Raw genomic sequence first — 12,862 nt, 5'->3', positions numbered from 1 at the left:
AACTTCTTACCTCGACTCCTGTCTCCCACAAGTTTGTTTATATCTATGGGGCTCAACATTTGTGACAGTTCACATAGAACATAATTTAGATAAATAAGATATACTTGGTATAGAGAGGGATGTTTAATATCATTAGGTTTACAATTATAAATGATGTGAATGTGACAGACAAGACCAAGGAGACATCATACAGTCCTATTTATTAGGCAGGGAGTTGGGGATCAGCCTATTCATGGGAGTGTATTACATCTAAGCCAGACATTACAAGTGGTGATATAAGGCATCAGGAAATCAAGAAACATAATACGTTAATCTTGTTCTTGAAGTCTGTGAGTCTGTTTCTGTTTTGTAAATTCATTTATATCATTTCTTTTTAGACTCCACGTGTAAGTGATACCATACGATGTTTCTCCATCTCTGTCTGACTTACTTCACTCAGTATGATGCTCAAGGTCCATCCATGTCGCTGCAAATGGCGTTCTTTGATTCTTTTTTGTGGCTGAGTAATATGGTTGCCAGGTGAAGGGTGGGAGGAAGGGGTAGTTAGGGAGTTTGGGATGGACATGTATGCATCGCTATATGTTAAATGGATAACCAACAAAGACCTACTATATACCACATGGAACTCTGTTCAATGTTATGTGGCAGCCTGGATGGGAGAGGTGTTTGGGGGAGAATGGATACATGTATATGTCTGACTGAATCCCTTTGCTGCCACTTGAAACTGTCACAACATCGTTTATTAATTGGCTATATCCCAACACAAAATAAAAAGTTTAAAATGTATACAAAAATAAAATTAAAAAAAGAAATATAATATTTTAAAATTTAAAGATAAAGGCAGCTAATGAAGAATACTAGTGCAAAGAAAAAAGGTAATCTGAAAGAAATTTCTGGAAATCTTAGACTGGTGAGGTTCAGTGAAGAACCTTTTTGACTATTTTGAAGTGAGAATCTATCAATCTATCTACCTAAGATCTAACTAGATAAACAAATATAGATATATTTATATCTCATTTTTCTTAATTTCCTATATGTATTTTATATGTATATATGCATGTACACATGTATGTACATATATATTCAATATTTATATACATATATATTTTTTTCTATGAAATAGAATTGCAGTTCAACCTGAAGAGTCTGCTACTTATTTCCTTATTTCCTACCAAAAAAGAATACTTCACATGCTTCCAATTTTAACACCTGCTCATGGGTACTTAGGCACGTAATGCTGTCTATTACACAAAATCATTTACTGTGCAAGTATGCTCAGTGGCATGACATTGTACAAGACAAGAGACATGCTGATGTCGTCTTCCAGAACACAAGAATAAAATTTACTAGGAGTAAATTGGGCAGTCAGAGAATTAGGAATTATTTTTCTATAAAATTCTTCTAACGTAAAATAATGCCTAGGTAAAATCAACAGATGTAAAAAAAATTATAAAATTAAAATTAAATTCACATTTAATCTTTAGGCATACTTTAATAGGATATATTTCTTAACTTCCTTATTTTTAGAGCATCTCTTAACTATTTGACTATATTACCATGATATGAAATCAAATATCCAGAGCTGACACAACAAAAAGATAGTCTGACAAATCTCAAGAGGAATGAAATGTACTGATTCTTCATCTCATTTCCATAATAAAGAGATTTAAAGAAATACATGTGTGTCTAATGTGTACTCTTCTATCATTATTTTTCCAAAACTTTTAAGATTCTAGGTTCAGTGAATGAATGAATAAATGCAATAATAGCAACCAAAGGTGAAGGCAATATTCTTCCTTAGCTCTGATTTTAGGCTATCCTTGAACCCAATAATCTGGACAGAAAACTAAAGGATAGGCTAAATCCTGACAGAAACATTTCATTTTTTTCTCGGTGACAACTGACATTTTTCTTTGGTAGTTACTGTAAAAGACAAAGCCATGATTCCCAGTATCTAATTCTCTTCCACTCTCAGCTTCAGAGAATATAGACATTCCCTCCCACTAGATGGGAGGTGTGTCTTACTAGGGATAATGAAATTAAGCAGAAGCAATTTAAGAAACTGCTGATGCTAAACTCTCCGGCCTCACTTTCCCTGCTGCCATGATGTAGGGATCTTATGTAGGTGTGAAGAGTGAAAGTGTTAGTCATTCAGTTGTGTCTGACTCTGAGACCCCAGGACTGTAGCCCACCAAGCTCCTCTACCCAGGGAATCCAGGAAAGAATACTGGAGTGAGCCAGTTCAGTTCATTTGCTCAGTCATGTTTGGATTGCAGCACAACAGGCCTCCCTGCCCATCACCAACTCCCGAAGCCTACTCAAACTCATGTCCATCGTGTCGGTGATACCATTCAACCATTTCATTCATTCTCTCTTTTCCTCCCGCCCTCAATCTCTCCCAGCATCAGGGTCTTTTCAAATGAGTCAGCTCTTCGCATCAGGTGGCCAAAGTGTTGGAATTTCAGTTTCAGCATCAGTCCTTCCAGTGAATATTCAGGATGGACTGGTTGGATCTCCTTGCAGTCCAAGGGACTCTAAGAGTCTTCTCCAACACCACAGTTCAAAAGCATCAATTCTTCAGTGTTTAGCTTTCTTTATAGTCCAATTCTCACATCCATACTTGACTACTGGAAAAACCATAGTTTTGACTAGATGGACCTTTGTTGGTAAAGTAATGTTTCTGTTTTTTAATATGCTGTCTAGGTTGGTCATTAGCTTTTCTTCCAAGGAGCAAGCGTCTTTTAATGTCCTGGCTGCAGTCACCATCTGCAGTGATTTTGGAGCCCCCCCAAAATAAAGTCTGTCACTGTTTCCATTGTTTTCCCATCTATTTGCCATAAAATGATGGGACTGGATGCTACGATTTTAGTTTTCTGCATGCTGAATTTTAAGCCAACTTTTTCACTCTCCTCTTTCATCAAGAGGCTCTCCAGGTCTTCTTTGCTTTCTGCCATAAGGGTGGTGTCATACTGTAGTGAGTAGCCCTTTTCTTCTCCAGGGAATGTTCCTGAGGGATTGAACTCGTCTCCTGCATTGCAGACAGATTCCTTACCATCTGAGCCACCAGAGGTGCCATAAATTCAAAACTTCTTGGGATGCCAGGCCATCACAGAGTGGGGACAAGGGGAGGGGGCTGAGAAAGCTTCCCAGACTTTCAGTGCACTTTACATGAAATATATCTAAATATTTTTCTGTAGTCTACTGCAATATGGTGGTCATTTATTATGGCAACACAAGCTTTATTAACCTGACTTTAATAGCTACTTAACTTTTGTCAGGTCCCAATCCTATGCTTTCTCTTCTCTTGCTGCCTCTCTGGCTTGTATTTTGGTCTCCTTTGACTTTATCTGATGTCCCTTACTTTCCTTCTTGCATTCCCTGTCTTATCTTTCTTGATAGGACTATATAGGAATAGTGAAAGTGTGTCAGAAAAGACAAAATTGTTTAAAAAAATAGGAAGAAATAGAATAAAGAATAAAATAAATAAAACCAAGGGCAGACAGATAAGGATATAAAACCAGAGGCTTGCTTTATTTCAGATCTATCCCTCTCAAGATTACCCTGAATATCTGTCACATTTAAATCGGATAATACCATCCATTTTACATCCGTTTGTGATGTATATTCCCAGAAAGCATTTTATACTTATTACATTATAGACACTGTTGTCTAGAGAAAAAAAATGAGATGAAAAGAGTGTGGAATTTGGGGTCAAAATTTCTATAATTGAATTCCAGCTCCACATCTTACTAACTTGCTGATTTTTGGAATAACTTTCTAGTCATTACAATGGGTTCAATTTCTTTATATTTTAAATGGAGCACATGATAGTATGTTTGAGGTATAATAGTGTTTGACAAATATAAATATTTATCAATTATTATCATTAGGGAAACACTGACAGGTCAAGAAAATGAGATTTCAACAGAGTAAATCACAAGGCCAGGTGTGGGAATTCCAATTAGCTTCATGACTTCTTCTATGTCATCATAATGTCAGTCTCATGAAGAAGTTTCCTGAACCTCTTGGATATCCTAAGTAATATATACCAGTTACATGACACATAAAACCACCACTGTCTCTAGTTTTGATAAACAACATGTAGACCCAGAAACAGGCATACACCTTATATAATGTTGCTTGAGCTCAATTCTGGCAGTTTTTCAGATAGAGTAACCTAAAAGACACTATGCTCTTGTTTAGCATTTCAAGGCTTACTGACCAAGTGATCAAGCTGATTTTCTTGATCTCATGCTCTGATCTTCTATAGTTGAGTGATTCAACTTTACTGAGCTTTTTGTACTTTTGACTTTTTGCCTTTTCTAATCTCTAGAAGTATTCATTCACAATTTTAGCAATGAATAGTCATTTTAAGCATTTGATCCACCAATGCCATCCTTATAGAATCAAAATATGTTCATTAAAAATCTGTCTTTTCATTCTTTCTTGATTATCAAATAATTTTGAAAATTGCAAGAATATTTTCAGGGCTTTTTAATGTGTATTTTATCAAACGATCTTTGAGTAATAGACTTAAAAACAAAGCCATCAATAAGCTAGTTATTTCCTAGCATACTTATATACCATAGGAGGCAGGATAAGGAGTGGAAAAGCACAGGGCTGACTTTGCAGTTTGCCTTGTTCAGAGAAGACGGCCAAATTCTTGGTTATTGTAACTGTATGCTTTCAAACTTTTTCTCTGAAAGATACTTTTTTTCATTCTCAGACATATGGTTCCTAGATATGATAGTTTTTAGACAAATTTTACAGAGACAGGTCAACTTACTTTAACAACCCAGTATGGAATTTTACTTTCCTGTTTCCCAACATTCTTTACAGAATCCACATTTCTCATGCTGAAGATTAATTGTATTTTCCATTACTACCCTTAGCAGAAAAAGGAAATAGCCACATATGCCCTGAGCATACTTACTTGGAGATCATTACATACTAAATTGTCTTTTAGACTTTGGTTCTTCAGGCCAAATCACATCACTTCTTTTTCTCAGAGGTTTGTTTTTCCAAACTTAATCATCGTCATGGTAGTCCTTTGAACTGTCCAAGTATCCCACACATCCTTCTTTAGGTAAAGTTCCACAACGGCTCACTGGGGCCTAATGGAGGGCTCAATGACAATTTTTTTCTATGCTAATTAAGTGCTGAATAAGCACTCTGGTAGAAAAAATTAATGCTATTTAAATTTCAAATGAATTCTATGGAGCAGTGTGGACCTCTTGGCAACACTCAAATGTTGGTGTTCAAATTTTCTACTGATAGATGATTCAACAGACAAACTGAAAATTTGTCTAAAGAAGGATGAATATGACACTTTGGAATGACAAACTCATTCTGACCTCATTATTAAGAAAAAGTCTCATTTTAAGAATGATGGGAGCCAAAGGAAGGTCTAAAAAATAATTATCACTTTTCTCCATAAGACTAACTTCAAACTATATAAATGTCAGCATGTTCATGAGCACTTTCCTAATCCTATAGCTCCTCCTTTGATCAACATGGTTCAATTTTTCTCTCTGCCACAGTATTTTATTACATAATTTTAGATTTTAATTTATGAAAACTTGCCTACCCCCTTTTTTCAATTTTTCCTCATAATGCTATCACAGTTAAATGATTAAACATAGATATGAATGTATTACTGTTTACCTCAAATGAAACATGAACTTTCATATTTACAAATCTTTACATGATTCCTCATTCTAGATTCTTCTTAAAAGCATAGCTCAAACACCCCTTTTCTTTGGCTTTCTTTGGTGCCCCAGTTTTCAACTCAAAGGTTTAGTTGCTCCCTCATATGTGTTCCTATAACAGATTATACATATTCATGTTGTATCAATTATTTTGCTTTCACTTAGGTATTTGTGTATCTCTCTTTTCAACATGATGCAATCTTTAAGGAAAACACCATATTTTCTTTTTAAATAATTATCTTGGAAATAAATATTTAAGAAACTGAAGTTTTAAGTCTTTTAAGCTGCAAACCTCTTGGGAAATTATTGAACGTGATTCCCCATAGCATGCTATAAATACCTATTTAATGGGTGGATAAACGACACAGCAACGACTCACACATATTCATACATGAAACCAAATAAGCCAACACAACCACAGATGTCTTCAGGCTTACCGGTCCATGGCACGTGAGGATGCCATCTTCCATCTTCTCACACTGGGGGTCACACTCGACACAGATGGAGCCATTCTCAAACTCCCGAAATTCACTGTGAAAACACCAGCAGCATGAGGCAGTGTAAGCAAACAGGCTGTCAACTTAACAAATGAGGTAACATCTGCTAAAAGTCCTATTGGCAGAGTAAATTCTAGAGTTTGTTTCTCTATGTGCCAGGAGCATCAGAATCATTTCCCTGTGCATTAACGAGTAAGTTCTCCATTAGGAGAAAAGATAAACTGCAGCCAGATGGCTCCACTTGCCCTCCATTGGGTTCAACGACAGACTCATTCAGGAAACCTCTCTCTTGTGAGAGATATTCCAGCAGTCTCAAAAAAAAAAAAAAAAAAGAAGAAGAAAGAAAGAAAAAAGGAAAAGAAAAAAAAAAAGTATTACTCTTTTGATGACACAGCAGAACCATTTCTGCTATTTTAAGTAAGGTTGTGCCTATCTGTCTCTCTATAAAATTTTACTCTTGGCTGAAGCCTTATTTTTTAAACTTTGAAAGAACTATTGTATTTTTCTTGTTGCTAAGTTACATGAATGTTCCCTATCCTTGTCCTTCAAATCCCAAGACTCTTCAATTTATTTTTAGTGAAACTTCAAAAAACGCTTTGATTTCTTTTCTTCTTTCAAAATATCTGCCTTGGAGAATTAGAGAAAATATCTTTTCCTGGTAGATTTTATTTTCTTAGATTATTGATCTAATATCACAACATTCTTTTCAGTTTAAACTCTTTTTTGAAGTAATTCTATATGATATAAAATTAATAAAAAATAGTTTGATGGTAATATCCTAAAACTTTTAAATTAAAATCTCGGATGACGGTCATCCCTTCCCCAAACCTTACATTTTGTGGCTATTTGAATATTAAATGTTATCAATATATAAGTTTTCTAATCAATATCTACTCTAGGATTTTCATTTCAGTAATTGCGTATCCATTATGTATGACTTCCCACGTGGCGCTTATGGTAAAGAACTCGGCTGCCAATGCAGGAGATAAGAGATGCAGGTTCAATCCCTTGGCCAGGAAGATTCCTGAAGAAGGAAATGGCAACTCACTCTAGTATTCTTGTCTGGAGAATGCTATGAACAGAGGAGCCTGGTGGGCTACAGTCCATTGGGTCGTACAAGTTGGACATGACTTAAGCAACTTAGCCCAGCACACAACACATGTATAATATGTATACAACCACAGTTTCCACTAATGTATGAGAGGATGAGGTATTGGGTATAAACAATTTAGAATGTCAGCTATAAATTATTTCTTTTTTTCATAGCAAAATATCTCATTTGGTTATAATAAGGTCTTAACAGATAATTGAAATCCAAAGGGTGGGCTGTATTTTCTGTTGGTTATATTAAGATTATATCTACATCAAGGTAAAATAATGGTTTGGTTTTCAAAATAAATAGCATAAATCTATGATGAGTTATGTGTGGATGTACATATTTACTTACACGGATTTTGCACTCAAATTGAAGTGCTGGTTTGTTATGGATTAACTTTTTACAAAGTTTCTAGAGTTTAAAATGTCAAATACTTAAAATTTTTACATTTTGCATGTTTTATCAACAAAATATAAAATATTCAACAGAGGAAAACTTTAGAATATAAAGGTAAAAATGATGTGCTGCTGGTGGAGGTGGGGGATGGAACTCAATTGTAAAGAGAATCAAAAGCATCATGTGTAAATGAGATTACATGACTGTTACAGCAAACTCTGCAATCATCAGCAAAGCACCATTTCTGAAAACAGCTTTTTGGGTGATGAAAGAATTAGGATACTAAGTAAAGATAACCATTTTTATGTTTCTAAGACACAGGCCATCCTTGTCTTTTCTCGGAGCTCCCTTCTCCACATACAGAGGTGAGGAATAAAATGAGTATGTCATAAAGAGTCCTGGAGACAACCTAGAGGCTTTTTCTTTTATAGACTAGACTTCTACCTGTAGAACTTCTGGCTCTCTTTCTTTCTGGTTTTCAAAACAGATTCTCCTTGCAATCTCTTGGCTGTCTCTTAGATATCCTGCTATAACTTCGCCAGAGATCCCCTTTCACCTGAGTCCAATCTAACAAGTCACATTCCATGAAGCATGCGCTTTGGTTACTGAGCTTCGCGTTTTTGCTGCTATACATTTCTCGCAGTTTTGTGTGTGTGCTACTTTAACCAATCCTGTGATCAAGAGCAAAAGCTTTGGAACTGGTTGGTGTTCTCAGCACCAAGGTTAATATTTCTGTCTTAAATCTCCTAACGTCTCTAGACTTTACTTCCTAAATATCCTTCTTACTCTTTAAAAGGAAAAAGTGCTTCAATGAGAAACATAAAAGATGACTACGAAGAGCTAAGACTGATACCCTCTCTGTTGTTTCTCTGCTGTTCTTCACGTTTCAGAAGCATTTAGCCAAGTTGCCAGTTAAGAAAACACATTTAATATTGCATGGCAATTCGTTTTCTTGCTCATTTTGAATACTTGTGTATTGTAGTTTGTTGTTGCTGTCATTTAGTCACTAAGTCGTGTCTGACTCTGTGCGACTCCATAGCCCACCAGGCTCCTCTGTCCATGGATTTCCCAGGCAACAATACTGGAATGGATTGCTATTTCCTTCTCCAGAGGATCTTCCCCTCCCAGGGGTTGAACCCAAATCTCCCGCACTGGCAGGCGGATGCTTTATCACTGAGTCACCAGGGAAGTCCATATTGAAGTTACGAATTGTCAGTATAATGACTTGTATGATATGGAGTCCATCCTAAAGGAAATCAGTCCTGAATATTCATTGGAAGGACTGATGGTGAAACTGAAACTCCAATACTTTGGCCACCTGATGCGAAGAGCTAACTCATTTGAAAAGACCCTGATGCTGGGAAAGATTGAGGGCAGGAGGAGTAGGGGATGACAAAGGATGAGATGGTTGGATGGCATCACCAACTCAATAGACATGGGTTTGGGTGGACTCTGGGAGTTGGTGATGGACAGGGAGGCCTGGCGTGCTGCGGTTCATGGGGTCACAAAGAGTCAGACACGACTGAGCAACTGAACTGGAACTGGATGATATGGATTTGAGTGCTAACAGCCAGGATTACCTGACTTAGTGTTTCCCCTTAAAAAACATCCTCTTTTTAGAATTTCTTCTTTTATGGTAGTCAAGCTATTTGTATATATAAATAGGTTCCCTGATTTTGTATTTCATATTTGTATTTATTTTCAGCAGTGTATAAAATAGGTAGTGACTATTCTACCTAACCATTTAATCAGTTCAGATTTATAGACACTAAATGGAAATGAAGATAACTATTTCAGGGGTAGGAATTCTAACATGACTTTATTTTGCTTTTTTCTCTTTTGATAATCACAACTATTTTATGATATCAATAGTAGTCCCATTTTCCATATTGAAAAAAAAAGAGTTTAGGACAATTAGTTATTTATCCAAGGATGGACATTTCAAATAGGAAGTGATTAAGTTAGGATTTAAGCTCATTTTTCATCAAAGGCTGTCATGTCTGCCAGGCAAAGTTGGAAGAAATTTACCAGAATCACAGATTTTGGAGATGGCAAAATCACTCACTGGGGAGGCAAGAATTACATCAGATATTTATAACATAGTTTCATTTATTATATTTTAAACTAACCCTTGCGTATTATTTCCTAGGGCTCTATCACTGTGGCAAAAAACATTAAGAACTTTATTATATTTCTTTAATACATTTTATTTAATGATTTGGAAAATGTGGTTTCCCTTGTGGTTCAGATGGTAAAGAATCTGCCTGCCAATGCAGTAGACCTCGTTTTGATCCCTGTGTCGGGAAGATCCCCTGGAGAAGGAAATGGCAATCCACTCCAGTATTCTTGCCTGGAGAATCCCATGGACAGAGGAGCCTGGCAGGGTACAATACATGGAACGGCAAAGAGGTGAACACAGCCGAGTGACTAACACACAAACACGCTTTCAAGACAGTCAGATAATCAGTACTGTCGATTGTTTATTTAAGGAACCAGTATTTTTCCTTTGCTTAGCTTTCATTGTCTTATAAAAATGAGACAGAGAGTAGGATAGATAATCTATTCATCCACCTATCTATCAAGTTCACATTTTTGACAAGTTCAAAACTGAAATATTTAAGGAAAATACAATGATTTCTGGAAAGAAACAGGATGAAAATCAGATATCCTGAGTTCCAGTGTAGGTTTGGTACTTCAAATATGTTTTGACATTGGTCAACATTTAATTCTACTACTTCTCACTATTTGATAAAATGATTTCTAGAGTCTATTCCCTCCTTAGAACTGCACATACATATTCAATAAACTTTTACTGTAACAGTCTCTTAACAGAATTAAAGTCTATTAGTTCCATTTTAATGGCATCAATTGCTATACACACAGAGAAGCATATTTTATCTGAAGTATTTTATGTACAGAAAATATCTTTCTTTCATAATAATATGAACAAGCATGAATACAATTCAGTTCAATGAGGCAAGTAACAAATGATTTGCTATTCATTATCAACTTTATGAGTTGATTGTGCTCTACAAAGTTTCAAGTTGAATTTTCCTGATAAAAATATTAAATCCTTTATTTGGATACTGTCTTTATTAAGATATAATTCACATATCATGCAGTTCTTCTATTGAAAGTGCACAATTCAATGCTATTTTAATATATCCACAGAATTGTACAACCATCATAACCATCTCAAACTATTAAATAATTTTAAAAGTGGTTTTACATTTAAACTTCTAATTTTAGTATGTTTTCCTAAATTCATGGAGGGAATTGGTCTTGGTCATCTTTCAAAGAAAAGACATATCACTATTAATGAGATCCTTAGGTTTTTATCCCTCTAATGTAAAATGCAAAAATGCAATGTTATCTTGGATTTTGAAAACTGTTGTTAAAATAGGGACAATTTATAAGACAGAAGAAAGAACTTCAAAACTACAGTTTTACAAACCCTTGAAAACCCGTTCAGTGAGCAATATAGGGAAATTTGACTCAGGGACAGTGCTAAAATTTTTATTTTAGTACTAATGAAGGACAACTGTGATGCATGAAATGGTATGTTAGGTTAAAGTGATTTTATGAGTATATGAAATGCCACACAATGAGGTATATACTAGGTTTTATTGTCGTCAATTTGATTATTGCAGTATTGTAGATGGAATTTAAAATACTTGATTTAAAATACAGCTTAGGTTACCTTTAGAAAGTGACAAAGCACTTTCAGAAAACCTTTTCAACTAGAAAATACAAAGGTAATTTCTCTATAGGGCTAGGTTCTTGTCTGAAACATAGAAATGTATGTTGTTCCGAATATACAATCAAATAGCCTCAAAACCTTAATGGAAAAAAATCAAAAGTTATGCCGTCATTCCAGATGAAAATTAATAGGAAAACAAGAGAAAAAAATTGTTGACACCTATGAGAGGAAATATTACTTATCACAATGCCCTTCATAAAGGAAATAGAAACATTTTTCAATTTGGAGAGGTATAAATTTCTATAAAGAATTACCCATATTTATACACTTTTAAAAATATATGCACAATAGTCAATATGTCAATATGCATTTTGACCTATCTGCTCACTAAATAAAATTATTCCTTCTTAAATCAATTCTTTTTTTATGTTTTTTTCTTTATGCCACTAAAACTCTCCTTAAAAATCTTGGCCAGCACATACATTCTGAAGTTTTACCATATTATGATCATTTCAATATCTGAACCAATCAGTACCTCAAAGCTCATGAGACAAAGATGACATAAGATGCCTTACCCATCATAGAGGTTACAAGACTCTATACAGGTTCTTCCCCTGCTGAAGCGACGGCATGACAAGCACTGGTCTGGCCCAGGTCCCCAACACCCATCATTTGAACAGAGATGGTTGCACACCATTCCTTCAGCAGCTGAAAAACACACCAAAATCAAGGGGAAATAAAACAGAAGGCTGTGTCCAAACTAACCACGTTAATATGAATCTTCTTGCTGCTGCTAAGTCACTTCAGTTGTGTCCGACTCTGTGCGACCCCATAGATGGCAGCCCACCAGGCTCCCCCATCCCTGGCATTCTCCGGGCAAGAACACTGGAGTGGGTTGCCATTTCCTTCTCCAATGCATGAAAGTGAAAAGTGAAAGTGAAGTCGCTCAGTCGTGTCCAACTCTTTGCAACTCCATGGACTGCAGCCCACCAGGCTCCTCTGTCCATGGGATTTTCCAGGCAAGAGTACTGGAGTGGGGTGCCATTGCCTTCTCCGATGAATCTTCTTAAGTAAAGCTATTTCTAAAGGAGTCGCTGTGAAAGGAATCTGTGGCAGATGTCTGTCTGCCTATCCAGTCACTATGGCTCACTCTACCCTCCATATTTCCCTGGTGCAGAGCCCCAGTCACTGAATGTATATAGCTCCACTGCATTTTTCATAATGGTGAACAAATGTCTCTTACCTCTATCAAAATTCTAGGGAGGGACAGTGACAGAAATTAACATTCCGGTTAAGGCAAGGAACAGAACATGTCTTTCTAAAGCCAACCCTTTGCTCCACAAATACACCAAACATTTTGGCTTTAATTTCATATGAGAAATTCATGCAGAAATAGAACAAGTGATATTTATCATAAAACAACAAATATTAAAAGGGAAAAAAAGAGAAATAATTTTGCCTTAGC

The 12,862-nt window shown here is 35.8% G+C and overlaps 1 protein-coding gene across 4 annotated transcripts in view; it reads right to left on the bottom strand.

Annotated features, from left to right (window-relative positions):
- ERBB4 (erb-b2 receptor tyrosine kinase 4) overlaps positions 1-12,862 on the bottom strand; it is a 1,218,836-nt gene that overhangs the window by 276,481 nt on the left and 929,493 nt on the right. For all 4 annotated transcript variants that reach the window (XM_043910154.1, XM_043910156.1, XM_043910155.1 and 1 more), the window contains exons 13-14: positions 11,973-12,105; positions 6,146-6,239 (exon numbers count right to left, since the gene is read on the bottom strand). In XM_043910154.1, coding sequence (XP_043766089.1) covers positions 6,146-6,239; positions 11,973-12,105 — 227 coding nt within the window. The remainder of the gene's footprint in view (positions 1-6,145; positions 6,240-11,972; positions 12,106-12,862) is intronic.

Source organism: Cervus elaphus, chromosome 8, assembly GCF_910594005.1.
Source record: "Cervus elaphus chromosome 8, mCerEla1.1, whole genome shotgun sequence".
Classification (NCBI taxonomy): Eukaryota; Metazoa; Chordata; class Mammalia; order Artiodactyla; family Cervidae; genus Cervus; species Cervus elaphus.
This window is presented reverse-complemented; position numbering and strand designations above follow the sequence as displayed.